Genomic DNA, 15,090 nt, shown 5'->3' with positions numbered 1-15,090 from the left:
CTGCATTCGCGAGTAATCCATCCAAGAGTAATGTGTGTGCAGAGCTGCATGAAAGCTCTGTTATACATAATTTTAGTGTAACTTTATCATTTTTTTTCGCTGTGAAAACATTGGACTACCAACAAGTGCTTGGTCTTGTCGGAAAGCTATGCTGCTGCTGTTTCACGTGATATGCGTGGATTATCGCTATGACGCACGGTCGGGGAGAAAATCAATAGAGAAGAACAGGTATGAATTTGGACGCACTATGCGTCGTTCGGGCCCATAGGGTTAAAGGGCTTGTTTTTGCCACTGACAGGCTCAGATTATTATTTTAAGTGTCTGACAACATTATGGAAAGGATCCCTACAGAAATAGACCTTTTTCATAAAGAGTAAGATCTGTTTTGTTTAACCAGAAAGTACGCCAAAGTTACTGCCATCCATTCCACAGACTACATTTCATAAAGAGTGACTTTATCATTGTAAAACACACTTTATTCAAAATTGAAATAAACAAATAAAACTCACAAAAATATGTCTTGGTTGATTTTTCCAGTGTTCCCACAGTCACCAACTCTGGTTCGGTTGAAATAAACCCTTAATCCACCCAGTTAGATGTGAAAATATGTACATGCTGGTTCTATACACGCTGAAATGACTGTTTATTTAATGGATTTTTGGGGTTTGGCAATGGTGATTTTGGCTGTTTCTGATTAAACAAAAAGGATATAACTCTTTGACAAAAAGGTTGACCTCTGTAGAGATCCTTTCCATAATGTTGTCAGACACTTAAAATAACAATCTGAGCCTGTCAGTGACAAAAACAAGAACTTCCATTGGACATAACATTCCCCAAGTGGTTACACTCCACAATGGTGGCTGTGCCTTTGCACCATTTGTCTTGTCTTCTTTTGTTGGTGGTTAAAAGCATGCTGACATAAAAACAGATCAATAACAAGATTCGGTTTGAAATCTATCGATCAATGTTATTACAGACTGTTCCAATAAAAGATGAAATTGTATTCCTGGTTGTGTCTGCATGTGTTTACCTATGAACAGTAAGGTGAAGATGATGACCAGCTGGTACACTCCATGGCCCAGGATGTTCTTCATCATGGTCAGTGAGATGAGCGGGTTGTTCCGACCATAAGGTTTCCGTAGTAACAGGGCCTCAGTGGGGGGCTCAGTGGCCAGGGCCAGAGAAGCAAACGTGTCCATGATGAGATTCACCCACAGCATCTGCACTGCCTTCAGAGGAGAGTCCTGAAGAGAGATTGGCAACCAGAGGGCTGTGTCACGAACCATGGAGACTGTGAAAAGGCTGTTCCCCTCCCTTTCTTCAAGACCCCAGTTTCCAACATCAACAGTTTTTTTGTTTGTAAAGTCATTAGAGTCCAGTGTTTAAGTTCATCTGTTAATTTATCAGTCAGTGTGATTTAATTTCTGTTCCACATGGTTATGGTCTGATCAAATGGTTTAGAACTACTGTGGTGATGTAATGTATGTACTTCTTGTTGTTCTTTTCGTGCAGGTTATCTGCTCAATGGTGACAACAGTTATGCCTGATTAGGTGCTCTAAGCAGTGAGTGACTTTGCTATGTCAAGTAGCAGAAAGAAAATGTACTGGAATAGAATATGGAAACAATAAAGTTAAGTAGAAGTGCGTTAAAATAGGACTTGAGAACAGAACTTGAGCAAATCTACTGTCCACCACTGACAGACAGCCATGCAGAACAGAGTAGGGCCACTGGTCTAATCTACACCCAAAAAATACAGAAGAAAATGTCAGTGTGATTAATACATAACAGTAAATATGATGTATTACTTATACTGCAATAAAGTACCTGCTGATGTCTTGTTTAATAGTCAGAGTGGAATACTGATTCTAATGCTTAATGCATGGATCATTATAGAGGTTTTACTTTGAGTGCTTTCGTTCTTGAATGTGACATTTGTAACATTGATATAACAGCAGTATTTCTGTCCATACTGGGACTGAGTGCGTAGGATTTAGTGGCATCTGGCAGTGAGGATTGCAGATTGCAACCAGCTGAAACTTCTCCCACGTGCCACGCGTTAACTCCTGGTTAGGATTCCTTCACTGTTCTTTGTTCATGAGATTTTTACCAGAAATCAAATTATCTGCGGAGGCCTCTCCAAAACACACAGACCTAGTGATTTTAGTTGGTAAAAACGGGGGGGGGGCGCTGGTGGCTTAGTGGTAGAGCAGGAGCCCCCTCGACTCCAGCCTGTGGCCCTTTGCTGCATGTCACTCCCTCTCTCTCCCCCCCCCCCTCACGCTTGTCTGTCCTATACATTAAAGGCTAAAAAGCCCTAAAAATATCTTTAAAAAAAAATCTGTATTTTACCAACTTTTTTGTGTTGAGGCTGGGGAGGTGATTACTTAAGAGGGTGAAAAAAGACTGGGCAAAAGAGGGTATTTCTTTCTTTATGTTTGCTCTTTATGTATACTGAATAAAAATGTAAACACGACCCTTTCGTTTTTTTCACAAGTTAAAGTTTAAGATCTAAAACTTTTTTCATGCACTCAACAGATGAAAATTTGTGTTAGTGAGCACTTCTTCTATTCCAATATAACCCACCCACCTGACAGGGATGACATATCAAGATGCCAATTACACAGCATCATCACTACACAGGTGTGCCTTGGGGTGGTCACAATAAAAGTTCAATCTAAAATGTGCAGTTTGATCACACAACACAATGCCACTACCATTTTAGGTAGCTTTGTGTAAAATCATGGCCAGTAGACAACAGATGAAAACTAGTCTTTTGGCTAATTCTGGCATTTTTATACCATGTGTATTTATTAATTTGCAGTGTCCCTTCTGAAATAAACTAAACCAGAAGAATTCCCTAAGACATTCACCTGAGACATTGGGTTGTGTGATCAAACTGAGTGTCCTTTTATTGTGACCATCCCAAGGCACACCTGTGTAGTAATAATGTTGTTTAATCAGCATATTGACATGCCACACCTGTCAGGTGGATGATTATCTTGAAAAAGAATTGCCCACTGAATTTGAGAGGAATATACCTACTAAGTTCATATAAAGTCTTAGGTCTTAAACCTGTAAAAATTGGGAGCAAAAACAAAAGTGTTGCATTTAAATGTTGCGTATTTAATCGTAAATAAAAATATATTGCAAATACCATTATTAATAATGCATACAAACATAAATATTCAAGTTGAAATATTCCTTGCATATCAATATATGTTAATGTTTCCATGTGTGTAACAACGTCTCTGCTTACATAAGCTGGCTGTAAAAATGCACAAAAAGCATTTTAGCATTTGCTCTGTCATAGCAGATATGAGGTGAGTGATGTTAACAGAAGTGATGGCTCTGTGTCTGTTGTATTGTATGTGCAAGAATGCATATGTGTCAGCGTGTATGTTTATTAATAAATCTGTCTACCTGAGTGATGCAGGCCCCGGTGAAGGCCACTATGACAGCCACTACATTGACCGTGAGCTGGAACTGCAGGAACTTGGAGATGCTATCGTAGACATTTCGTCCCCACATCACCGCCTTGACGATGCTGCTGAAGTTGTCATCAGTCAGGATGATGTCAGACGCCTCTTTAGCCACATCTGTCCCCGCAATACCCTGGCACAGATTGAAACAGAGTGAGGAGGAGACAGAGACTCATGACATGATTCATGCAAGCATTCAAGCATCCAAATTACTTTGGAGTGCCACTGTCTCAATATCGTGTTGTCCTGTCTCCAAGTGCTACTGCCTGGCCTGAGAGAGAGCTGTGACCAAACCTAAATGTACGCCACTAAAAAAAATGTTCTGAATAAAATACAAAAAATCCATAGCTTTAAAATATTTGTCAGGCATTTATTTTTTATAGGAAGAGGACAGTTCTAAAATTCCTGATATATACTTGAATGTATTAGTCATTCATATATTTTTAACTGTAGAGTGGGATAAGAGAGAATCAGTGTTTCTAAGGTTGTGCATACTTCTGTATGATTACATTATTGTAGCAGCAGAAGCATTGTAACACCAAATAAACATTAATGGTGAAAAATATGTAAGGTTACCATGGCAAAGCCCACATCAGCCTTCTTTAAAGCTGGTCCGTCATTGGTTCCATCTCCTGTTACTGCGACAACCTGTCTCTGTTCTATGATGCTGCTGTCGATGATGCCTGAACACAAACAGGAAGGAAAGAAACAGACTCAAAATCAGTGTGAATGAATGTGTATGTGTGTGTGTTTGGGTGAATAAACTTGAGACTCACCTTTGACCAGTGTGTGTTTGTCGGTTGGCGAGGATCGAGCCAACACACGAAGTTTGGGCCAGATTTTGTCGATTCTTTCCTGTTCAATCTGTCAGTCAGATAGACAGAATAAGAGGGGGGGGGGTGTGTGATGATGAATAACACTATAGATAACTATTAGCTATTCTCCTCTTTCATTAGGTGTCACTACTGATCCAGAGTCTCGGATGAAGGATAAAACATCAAAGACGCACTGTGAAATTGGCTCTTTTGTTGAATCATAAAAAGATAAGAGAAAATGAAAATAAAGCCAAGTACTGCAGAAGTCAAGAAACATAAAAATAAAATAGTTCATTATACATATCTGGTTTAAAATGAAAGAGTATTTTGCAGGGACGTGCAAAATATTAAGCAAGAAATGTGCAACAGTTCGCAGTATCAAGTATAAAGAATACAGTATGTGTATTGTACTGAGGAAATAGTGCAAAGGATGTGTGTTAATGTAATGTACAGAGAGAGATGTGGAGGCTTTATGTTAATCTAATGTGTAGTGTCTATAGCATTGGATAAGAGTCAGAGTCACTGAGGGTCCTAGGCCTCATTGATGAGGCCAGCAGCAGCCAGGAAGAAACTGTTCTTGTGGTGTACTGGAGTGCTCTCTTGCAATCAATTTAACCACACTGCACTCCTACATAATAATAATGTACACGCAGTATTTTAGTGTGTACATTTAAATTCACGGTCCACAGAATAGCAGAGTCACATCATAAATCAGCAGCTATCCATGCCATTAAGCATTCAGTTCAATTCAAACTGTTAACAAACTGTACAAATGTTGGCTTTAGTAGTGTGCACTAACTACAGTGGATACAGCCGTATCAGTGATGATATGTAGGGCCAGCCCTACCCCTTAGGCAATATGAGCAGTTGCTTAGGGCCCTGTCATTTCTGGGGCCCCCCTGGAAAAGATTATTTAATGAAACAGAATTAATAAACAAGACAAGAACAAAAGTCAGCTGGGGTAAGAATCTCAAGGGGTTTTTTTCAAACAGTTTGCCTGTAGCTCAGGATTTAAGTTGGGCGAGTTCAACGTTGTGTAAACAACACCTAATGGAGACTGCTAACTAAGCGTTTACTTAACATAATGCACGTTGACCGAGTGTTACTGAACGTGTAATCGGAGTCGGCTAGACCACATCAAAGAAGTCGTCGGTATGGCTACGTTTTGTTCAAACAGATGACCAAAAAAACTTTGCAAACAGAAGTTTACGTATCACAGCTCAACATCCAACATGGTGTATCATCTAAAAACGGTAGGCTAACTTGTCTGTGTTAGGATGCTCCGTGAGCTTTGAGTGTGAACATAATCAGCACTGGCATATTTCAAAATGTTTGGTCTAATAATGGTTTTATAACTGCAGGCGCAACTGTCTTCTTGAGATCAGATCATACCCGTGTAGCTCTATGTTCGGACATCACACAATGCAGGCTGGAACAATAGTGGGGGGTCCTGTTTATTTTAATAAAATGAGACAAAAACAATCATCTTAAAATTATTTTATATATTCCTCAATAATTCTTGTGCTTGGATCACCAGTTGATATAGTTGTATTTTTGGAAATCATATGAATATGTGCAGGTGCACATGACGCCACACTGGTCGGCTCTGACTCGGTTGTTATCATTTCAGTATAAAATGATTAGGTTAAAAATTATTTGATATACTGCAAATACTAGCTTTTTATATCTATTTATAATTCATTTAGGCTAATAAGGCTACCAGGTAGAGGCTGATTTAGTCAATCTAGAACTCCCTCCTCCTGGACCTCCTCCTCCTTCTTAACATGGTCCTTCGAGCCGGATCCAGGCTATTATTATGGATTCCAAGCCATCAGATGTGACTCTTCGACATTCTAGTCAGAAGACTACACCTCCTGCTCATTTAGAAGATTATGAAGTCCAATATCCTGTAGCTAGAGGTGCTGCATGTCAAACAGAATGTGAGTGCACACAACATACAACAAACATACATGGGTTCCAAGATGATATTCAAGAGGAACGAAGACATGAGCCTGACAGTGAAATAGAAGAGGATGATGATGATGATGATCCTGTGCCTACTGATCAAGGTGAAATATCGAGGGAACTTTTAGTGACAATAAGAAGCATCCAGCGTTTCATGAATAAGTCATCTACCCCTCATTCCTCTTCCTCCAAATGTTTATCAGAGTCTAGGTCATCTACAGGAAACAGATGCTCTATGTGCAACTTCCCAGTGGTTTCCAAAGTAGAAGCTCAAGCTGTCCAATTTCCAAGCATTTAAGTTAAATAGCACCAGTCATTCTCCTGTCCACCAGAGGTCAGCTGTCATTCTGTTACCTCGTCTGCTATCCCTTATTTACTCAACCTATCAATCCTTGATGCTGCAGTTCCTTCAGCTGGTCTACCTAGACCATCCCTGTCTTCACCCAGTAGTGGGCCACCCACAAAGTTCATGTGGCCAGCCTTTGAATCGTCCAGCTGCAAGCCCTGCCTAGCCTCTAGTTTCCTTTACCTCCCAGCAGAGGCAGTGTTCTCTTTAAATGCCCCAGTCCTTTTCACCTCAAGGCCACCAAGAACAGAGACCCTTAGCACCCTCTACTGGCAGAACACATGTCTACAAGCTTGAAGGCCCTTTTTTCCCAGACCTTACATGTGAGGATAAAATGCAGTGGAAAATGCTTCTGATGGGACTCAATTATCTACTCAACCCCAATGAGTCAGAGCATTTTAAATATCATGTGCTCCTTGATCACCTGAAAGTGGACCAGGCTCAGCGACTACCTCTTGCTTTCTCCTATACTTCTGACCCTTATACCCAAGCCATCAAGGTCCTCGATGAACATTATGGGCAGCCTAGACAGCTGGCATTGAAGGAGCTCAGGAACATCAGAGATCTCCCTCCTATCAGGGCAGGTGGTCATGCCCTTGACAACTTTGCCCTTCGTGTGCAAGCACTTGTTTGCCTGCTTGATACCATAGAAGCTCAAGGAGAGGCAGGACTTCTGTGTGGCTCTCGTGTGGATCACCTCCTTGAAAAGTTGCCTGCAGAACACTCCAGACGCTTTAAACATGTCTACAGGAGAGAAGGTGAAATGAAGTATGACTTGCTTGTGGTTTCATTTTGGTTGCAAACTGAAGCTAGATGCCAAGAATAGAGGCTTCCATCTCATCCTCCAATCAGCAAAGACACAACCGTAAGTCCTTACCTGGTCCAATGACAGTTCTACTTGGAGCAAATAAACCAAGTGAATCCACATCATCTTCAGAACTCTTTTATAGGTCCAGAGCAACCTATGCATACTGCAGTTCACTTGAACATCATGCCAGCAAATGTCCTGGGTTCCTTGACTTGACAAAGAAAGGATTGCCTGGATAAAGGAGATCAAATGTTGCTGTCGCTGTGCTCGGTCTCACCAAGCTGCTAAGCGTGACCTTAAAAAATTCTGTGCCACCTGCAAAGGAAGATATCTGCAAATACTATGTGAAGTAAATCAAAGATTCCACCATCTTGCTGGTCCTGCTGTGAGGACATTAAATCTTGAACGACCAAGTGACTGCAATGGTGTACTTCTGAAAGTTGTGAAGGTGCTTCTCCATAATGGAAAGAAAACCCTAGGGAGGTATGGTGTCTTTGATGATGGTTCTCAATGCACCATTCTGCTGCAACCAGCTGCTCAACATCTCCACGTAGATGGTAAAGCTGAAACATCACTTGGAACTGTTAGTCAAGATGTTGAAACTCTTTCTGGCTCATCTGTTAGCATCCAGATCTCTCCAGTTGCATACCCTGAGAAGAGTTTTACCATCAATCATGTCTTCACTGCAAGCCTGTTAGCACTTTCAGTCCACACTTATCCTGTGCTATCCCTTCAAAGAAAATACAAAGCATTCCATTACCGTCCATTAATAAAGCTTCACCACTGCTGCTCATTGGCTCAGATCACACCAACCTCATTGCTCCTATTGCTCCAGTAAATCTTGGTCCTTCTGGGTCACCTGCAGCTGTCAAAACCCATCTAGGATGGACACTCCAAGGCCCCATCAGAGACTTCCAATCTCAGAATACCCCAGCACCAGTCCAGTGCCTCTTCACATCCTTCAGTTCCCCTGCTGATGAACTGCACTATCATGTTGAAAGACTATGAAAACTTTTTTTTAAAGATATTTTTATGGGCATTTTTTGCATTTAATTGATAGGATAGTGAAGTGTGAAAGGGAGAGAGAGAGACATTCAGCAAAGGGCCACAGGCTGGAGTTGAACCCGGGCCGCTGCGGCAACAGCCTTGTACATGGGGCGCCTGCTCTACCACTAAGCCACCGACGCCCTGAAGACTTTGGAAACTTGACACTCTAACTGTACAAAGTAAGAAGGCAATTATCAGATCAAGGCAAGACCAACTAGCAAATGAGCTTCTTGAACAAGCCACAGAAAAGAGCTCACGTCAATGATGTTAATCGCTATATCACTCCCCCTCTTAGGCTAGCAAACTTTCCTCTCCTGAACATTCCTCAGCCTGAAGTGATGACTCCACAACATTGAATATCAACTGTCAAAAGATCCAGACAGAGCCAACTCATACTGTGATCAGATTTCAATCAGATCAAAATAAACTGTACATGTAAATCTGATTGGCAGTTGATATTAGAGGCTAGATGAAAGCAGCTATGTCAGTGGGTTTATCAACTGGTCCCACCCAAGCAGCAACCTCAAGGGCTGAAAAATGAAGCCAACGCAGAACTGATGAAAACTGCAAATCATCAAATTGCCACTTGAAGCTGGCTTTAGAAGGGAGTCCATCCTTATAGACCCCCATGTTAAAATGCTCAACTTTACAGCAAAATAAACATGTTTACAGCCTGGCACAAAAAAGGTTTTGCACTCTATAGCTAATTTCTACATTCAAGGCAACTGTATGGTAGATGTATTTTTGTATAACTCACCCATTTACATGTTATTAGGGCTACAGTTATGCGTATTCAAGGGTGGGGCCGCTTAAGTGACAGGTTGTGTGCGAGGCGTCACCACATTCACTCCTGCACAGCTCCACCCTCTCATCCAAATATGGCCACTTCTTCCAAAAACCAAGATGGTGACAGCCGAAATGCCGAATTCGGGGCTTAAAAACGGGAGTCCACAAACCAATGGTTGACATCACGGTAGCTATGTCCATTATTTCACACAATCTATGCTCTAACCAGATAATTTGTTAACACCCATTTAAGTTCATTTACTACAGCAATTTCAAAGTTCATGTGAATACAGAAGGAACCATTTTTAAAATACTACGTAAATTTACTCTGCACTTGACCCGAACTCACCTCTCCTTTCTCATTCCTGATTCGTCGGTTGAAGTCTTTGCCCTCTAGACAGATAAAGTCATCACCAGGGTGAATGATGCCACATTTGGCAGCGATGGCCCTTGCTGTGTTAATGTTATCACCAGTCACCATCCGTACTGTGATGCCTGCACGCTGGCACTTACGGATGGCATCAGGCACCTTGGAGGGATAGGGAAATTTGTTTATACAAAAACATAAGGCCAATTACTTTTTAGAGACAGGTTATAATCACATATTACAGACTGCACAAAGTCACAGTAACAGTTGAAACTATCAATAAAGACTGACACATACTTTACAGTACCCTACCTCAGGCCGCACAGGGTCCTCTATCCCAACCACAGTGATGCAGGTCAACTCTGTCACTATTTCTGCTTCGTTTTCCCAATCTGGCTCCGGGTTTGACGGCAGGTCGCGGTATGCAATGCAGATGGTCCTCAACCCCTCACATGCCATTGGCTCAATCACCTATTAATCAGTCAATATTACAACTATGGTCAGGAAGAGGTCCATAGTATCTTACCACCCATCACACCAAAGCCTGCCTAACTTGCTGTGTAAAACCATGTTATTTACATTCCAATATCTGATGCATAAAATCTGGATTAAATTGCTTGTACACAGTTTGAGGTTTATGCCAGATGACCTTTTGAGTACCTTTGTGGGAATGCTCTCTGACACAGCTGTAAAGAAAAGACCCCCAGCCTACTGCAGACAGCAGAGGGAAGACAATATGATGGAAAGAAGAGGTGACATAAAGCTGCCACAGTGTAAACTGAACAACTGAGCTGGAATAAAGTTGTGTATAGAGGAGAGTTATTTTTCTCACGGCACAAGCTGTGTTCATCGCGAGCCAAATTTAGGTCAGTCAGCCTGTCAGTCAATGAAACAATGCTGGCGCAGCCTGCATAGGCTAATCTACTGTATGTGGAACAAATACATGTGTTTTACTGCTAATTATTGTAATTTTAAGTAGAATGATATAGCAAAGTAGTTTAATAACAGATCTGGAATGTATATAAGTCAGTTGCTTACATGCTGTGTGACTGTTACTGTGGTTGCGGATCTACAATTTGTGACAGATATTTTTGCTGGGTGGATATTTAGGTATAAGCACTCTGAGTCAGCAAAACAGTTGTCTTATACAGTACTTTACCTGAGTATTTCCATTTTATACTGCTTCTCCACTAGATTTCAGAGGGAAACATTGTACTTTTAACTACACTTCATTTATCTGACAACTACTGTATTAATGACTTTTCAGATGGTTTCATTTAAAGCATATTTTGGGACTCAAAGAGGAAAAAAATAACAATAATAATAATAAAATAATTGTTTCACCAAAAACTCAAAGATTATATTAAAGTTTAAAAGAGCTTTACAAATGTCAATAGCCATACTTTGATTTGGACTCTTTCCTACACCATTTAACATCTCACTATCCCTCTGTTATCTTGTGACCCTTTGGAGGGGTCCAACAGCCCCTAGGTTGGGAGCCACTGGACCAAACTAAATGTATATAAAATAGTTGAAAACCAAGCAGCAACCTCTGAGGCTGAAAAATGAAGCCAATGCGGTAGTGCCAAAAACTGCATTTCATCCAATGGCCCCTTGACGCTGGCTCCAAAACTTGGTAAATCTCCATGGACTCTCATGTTAAAATGGCCAACTTTACAGTAGAAATAAACATGTTTACAGCCTGGTACGAAAACAGTTTTGGTCTCTGTAGCTAATTTCAGCATTCAAGACAACTGAGCAGGGGGTGATTTTTTTTAACTTAACTTTACCTTTTTTAACTCATTTACACTTTATTAAAGCCCAGATTTATGCATAATTAAGAGCGGACCACTTTGAATGACAGGCTGTCTGCTGATGGTGTCCTCTGCGTCTCAGTCAGATCCACCAATCCACACTCTCACCCAAACATGGTCACTACAGACTCCAAAAAACCAAGAAGGCAATGGCCAAAATGCCAAACTCGAAACGGCAATCCACAAACCAATGGGTGACATCATGGTTAAAACTAGCTAAACCTCAACCAGCTACAACAGTTAAAATTTACTTCTGCATTGATGCATCAATATTATCAATCTAATAATGTCACATATATATTAATACATCACAACTAATGGCCAATTTTCTGCAGAACAAGTACTTTTACTGTTGATAATTTCAGTGCATTTTGCTGCTAATACTTTACATGCTTGTTTTGGTGCTTTTACTTAAGGACCATAGTATTACGTCCACCACTTATTTTTACCCACAATCTAGAGTGATTTCAAATGGCCTGTCAGTTTTTCAAAGCTTGCATTGTAGTTATAGTTTAGGCACACACTGGCTCATTTCAGAAAAGATTGTAATTATCAATCCTTACATCTGAATTAACGATTATTACTTAAAACATGAGGCACTGCCTGGGGCACCTGTACCCAAATAAGGTCAAACAGCGCAAACGCTACACCAACTAAACCAAACCAGTGCTATCAAAATAGCATTTTTTTAAAGGAATGGTTTCTTATTTTGTGATTTATTATTTGCTTTCCTGTTGAGATTTAGATGAGAAGAATGATATCACTCTCCTCACCAGAAGTGATATCAATGTTCCCATGTAACTCTCAGCAAGAAAGCATACGAGTATTTCCCAAAATTTCAAATGATTTCTTCAGGAATTTTTTGGGGCATCTTTGCCTTTATTAGACAGTGGTAGTTGAGAGCTGACAGAAAATAAGGGGAGAGAGAGACAAGAGATGACATGTAACAAAGGTTGAACAGAAGTTCAAAATCTTAAACCCCTATTCCACCATGACAATCCACCAAACATCATTTTAGAATGATATATTGAAGATACTATGCAGCAGCATTAAGTCAACAAGTCTCACCTGTTTGACCATCTCATCTCTGTCACGTGGGCGGAAAGTGCGCGATTCTCCATTGGCATCTAGGATATAGGAACACCTGGACAGAGATAAAGGACAGAAAATAGTGAGGGAGAGGTAAAAGACTCTTGAGTAGAACATTTTTTGTCTCTTACATTCAAACCCTTTAACCCAGTCCCCTATGAAGTACCATCTGATGTCACCCTATACCACCTCCGCCTCTTTCACTCACTTCTTCAGCATGATCTCAGAGGCGCCTTTGCTGTAGAGGCGGAAGGAACCGTCAGGCAGCTTGATCACCGTACTCATGGATTTACGCACTGAGTTGAACGTATACACCTGAGAGAGAGATGTATGATTCAGAACAGTCAAATCAGAGGTAGACAGACATACCCCCGACAAGAAACCCAGCTCTGAGTGTGCTGGATGACCTCTTGATCCATTGTGATCCCCAAGCACCAGGAAGCACACACTTGTTTGTCTACTGTCATTGTAGTTGTTGTATTATAGACCTTTGTAAAATCCTATGTGGCTTTAGCAAAGACTATTTGGTACAAATTACACTTCAGGTGTTGTATTTCCTTATATGTCTAGTGTGGAGCATGTGGTGACTCTGCTCAGTGTATTACACAGGCATTGAGAGTATACATTTTCTTTCTCTACAATTGCAGGTCTTTGGGTTCATGCATGGCCGTTTTTCTAAAATAATGCATTTTTGGCTATGCTAGCAGCACAGCTCTGTGGATGGCAGTGTCACTGTGTCGGTCCCCAGAGGATAAATCTTACTGACTCTGGTGATCCTTTGTCTTTTCTTCTAGTGCCCAGCAGGTTGACATTTTTGTTTTTTGGTGACATGTCTTGGATTTCTATGAAATTTGGTACACATATTCACGGTGTCTAGGGAATTAATTGGTTTCTTTACTTTTCCTGTAGTGCCACCAGCAGGTCAACGTTTTTTCCTATCCTGTGAAATATCTCAACTTCTCAAATGTGGATGGTCTCTAAATGCTTTTGGACCAGAGGAACTTTATATAGTTCAAAGAACCCTCCTTTTTGTTGTGTCCACACCACAAGAACTAGGAATGATAGTAGTTGTTGGAACACCGTTGTGCAGGACCTTTTTTTGGCTCCTATTTCAGAGTAGATATTCTCCCAGCACAAGAGGAACCGTAAGCATACAAGTGTACATTTATTAGAACACAAACACAGCCAATGCAGCGCCACCGACCATTTTTAAAAACCTGTTAGCTGTGTCAAAAACAGACAACGCAAAACACAAATGACGGGTTGTTATGAAAAATTAAGGAATACTTTGACAAAAGAAGCTCTGGTAAGTTTTCAAGTTCACTCAGGAAGACTTTACTTTTGCACGCTTAGGTCTTGTCTGGGGCTGTCAATTGAGACATCAGCTGATCACAGTTAACCAATAGCACAGAAACACTCTATTAATCTTACTGCGTCTTGTTTCAAATATGGTTCTCTGTCTGCCTTCAGTTCTTTAATGCTGCACTTGTGTGCACCCTCCACCTTCTCATCACCCCATAGTCTTTGCAGATTAATCAGCCTCATCAGCCATCAGTCTCGGATTCATCAGCCACCACCACCATTACTGTCTGGACTCCATGGGGGATTTCTTTTGCTGCTGCTAGATGCCCCTTAATTACAAGTAGGGTTGGGTACCGTTCATAATTGAACCGATACGGTACTGGTATCTGGAATTCGGTACCGGTACCAAACGGTACCTTATTTCGGTACTTTTTAAAGTCTAAACTTCTCAGTTTCAACATTTTATTGAGAACATTTAGGAACAGTGCTGCACGTTAACTTTTGTCTGCACATTTTTTTTGTCGTCATTGTTGCTGAGTCTGAGGTGCAAGTCATGCGCTCTCGCTCCGCCTGCACCTCAGGTACTGAAATTTGGCACCGACGTGAATCGGTACCAAGTACAAAAAGTACCAAGTTTCGATACCCAACCCTAATTACAAGGTCCAAAGACTTTCTGCCAAATCTTAATCATCACATAATCTGTTAATCTGTACACCTACAATCTGCAATAAACAATTATCTTTGCTTCATTCATCTGTCTCTCCTGAATGAAATGGACCGACAGTGAAGCCCAGGTTTTACTAAGCATATGTGTGGTGGTGGAAAAACATCGCAATTTTGACTTGTCAAAACAAATATTACATTGCTATACCATCCTCCAGCTGGCTTTAAGTACACTTCAGTGTTCCTGTTGATGGTGCAAATACAAAATGCCCTTGAACGTATGTAGTTCTCACAGTAGTTCCCCAGTGGACAGTTCCTCTTAGTGAGTTTCCAGAACTGTTTGGTCTGAAAACACCTTCAGTTTTGTTTAATGTTTGAATTTTATGCTGTCTTCTTGTTCAAGACTTTTCTCTGGGAGAGTAGAGAGAGCATTTAAGAGCAAGAGATTCTGCTGACGCTTTGTTTCTCTGCAATTGCAGGAGTGTTATGCCAGTGCCATCTGTATTGCTATGCAGTTAATTTCTGGAAAACATCCCGGCATATGTAGTCCTTGTGCATAACGCACTACATCTTCAAGAGTGCAACAGACGGCAATTGTGTATTCTGAC

The 15,090-nt window shown here is 40.9% G+C and overlaps 1 protein-coding gene across 3 annotated transcripts in view; it reads right to left on the bottom strand.

The window, feature by feature from the left end:
- Positions 1-15,090, bottom strand: part of atp2b3b (ATPase plasma membrane Ca2+ transporting 3b) — an 81,130-nt gene that overhangs the window by 28,346 nt on the left and 37,694 nt on the right. For all 3 annotated transcript variants that reach the window (XM_050064581.1, XM_050064579.1, XM_050064580.1), the window contains exons 14-21: positions 12,726-12,832; positions 12,497-12,572; positions 9,927-10,085; positions 9,597-9,776; positions 4,257-4,344; positions 4,057-4,163; positions 3,422-3,613; positions 1,031-1,244 (exon numbers count right to left, since the gene is read on the bottom strand). In XM_050064581.1, coding sequence (XP_049920538.1) covers positions 1,031-1,244; positions 3,422-3,613; positions 4,057-4,163; positions 4,257-4,344; positions 9,597-9,776; positions 9,927-10,085; positions 12,497-12,572; positions 12,726-12,832 — 1,123 coding nt within the window. The remainder of the gene's footprint in view (positions 1-1,030; positions 1,245-3,421; positions 3,614-4,056; positions 4,164-4,256; positions 4,345-9,596; positions 9,777-9,926; positions 10,086-12,496; positions 12,573-12,725; positions 12,833-15,090) is intronic.

The sequence above is a fragment of the Epinephelus moara genome, chromosome 16 (assembly GCF_006386435.1).
Source record: "Epinephelus moara isolate mb chromosome 16, YSFRI_EMoa_1.0, whole genome shotgun sequence".
Classification (NCBI taxonomy): domain Eukaryota; kingdom Metazoa; phylum Chordata; class Actinopteri; order Perciformes; family Serranidae; genus Epinephelus; species Epinephelus moara.
The sequence above is the reverse complement of the archived record's forward strand: the minus strand, read 5'-3'. Positions and strand labels throughout refer to the sequence as shown.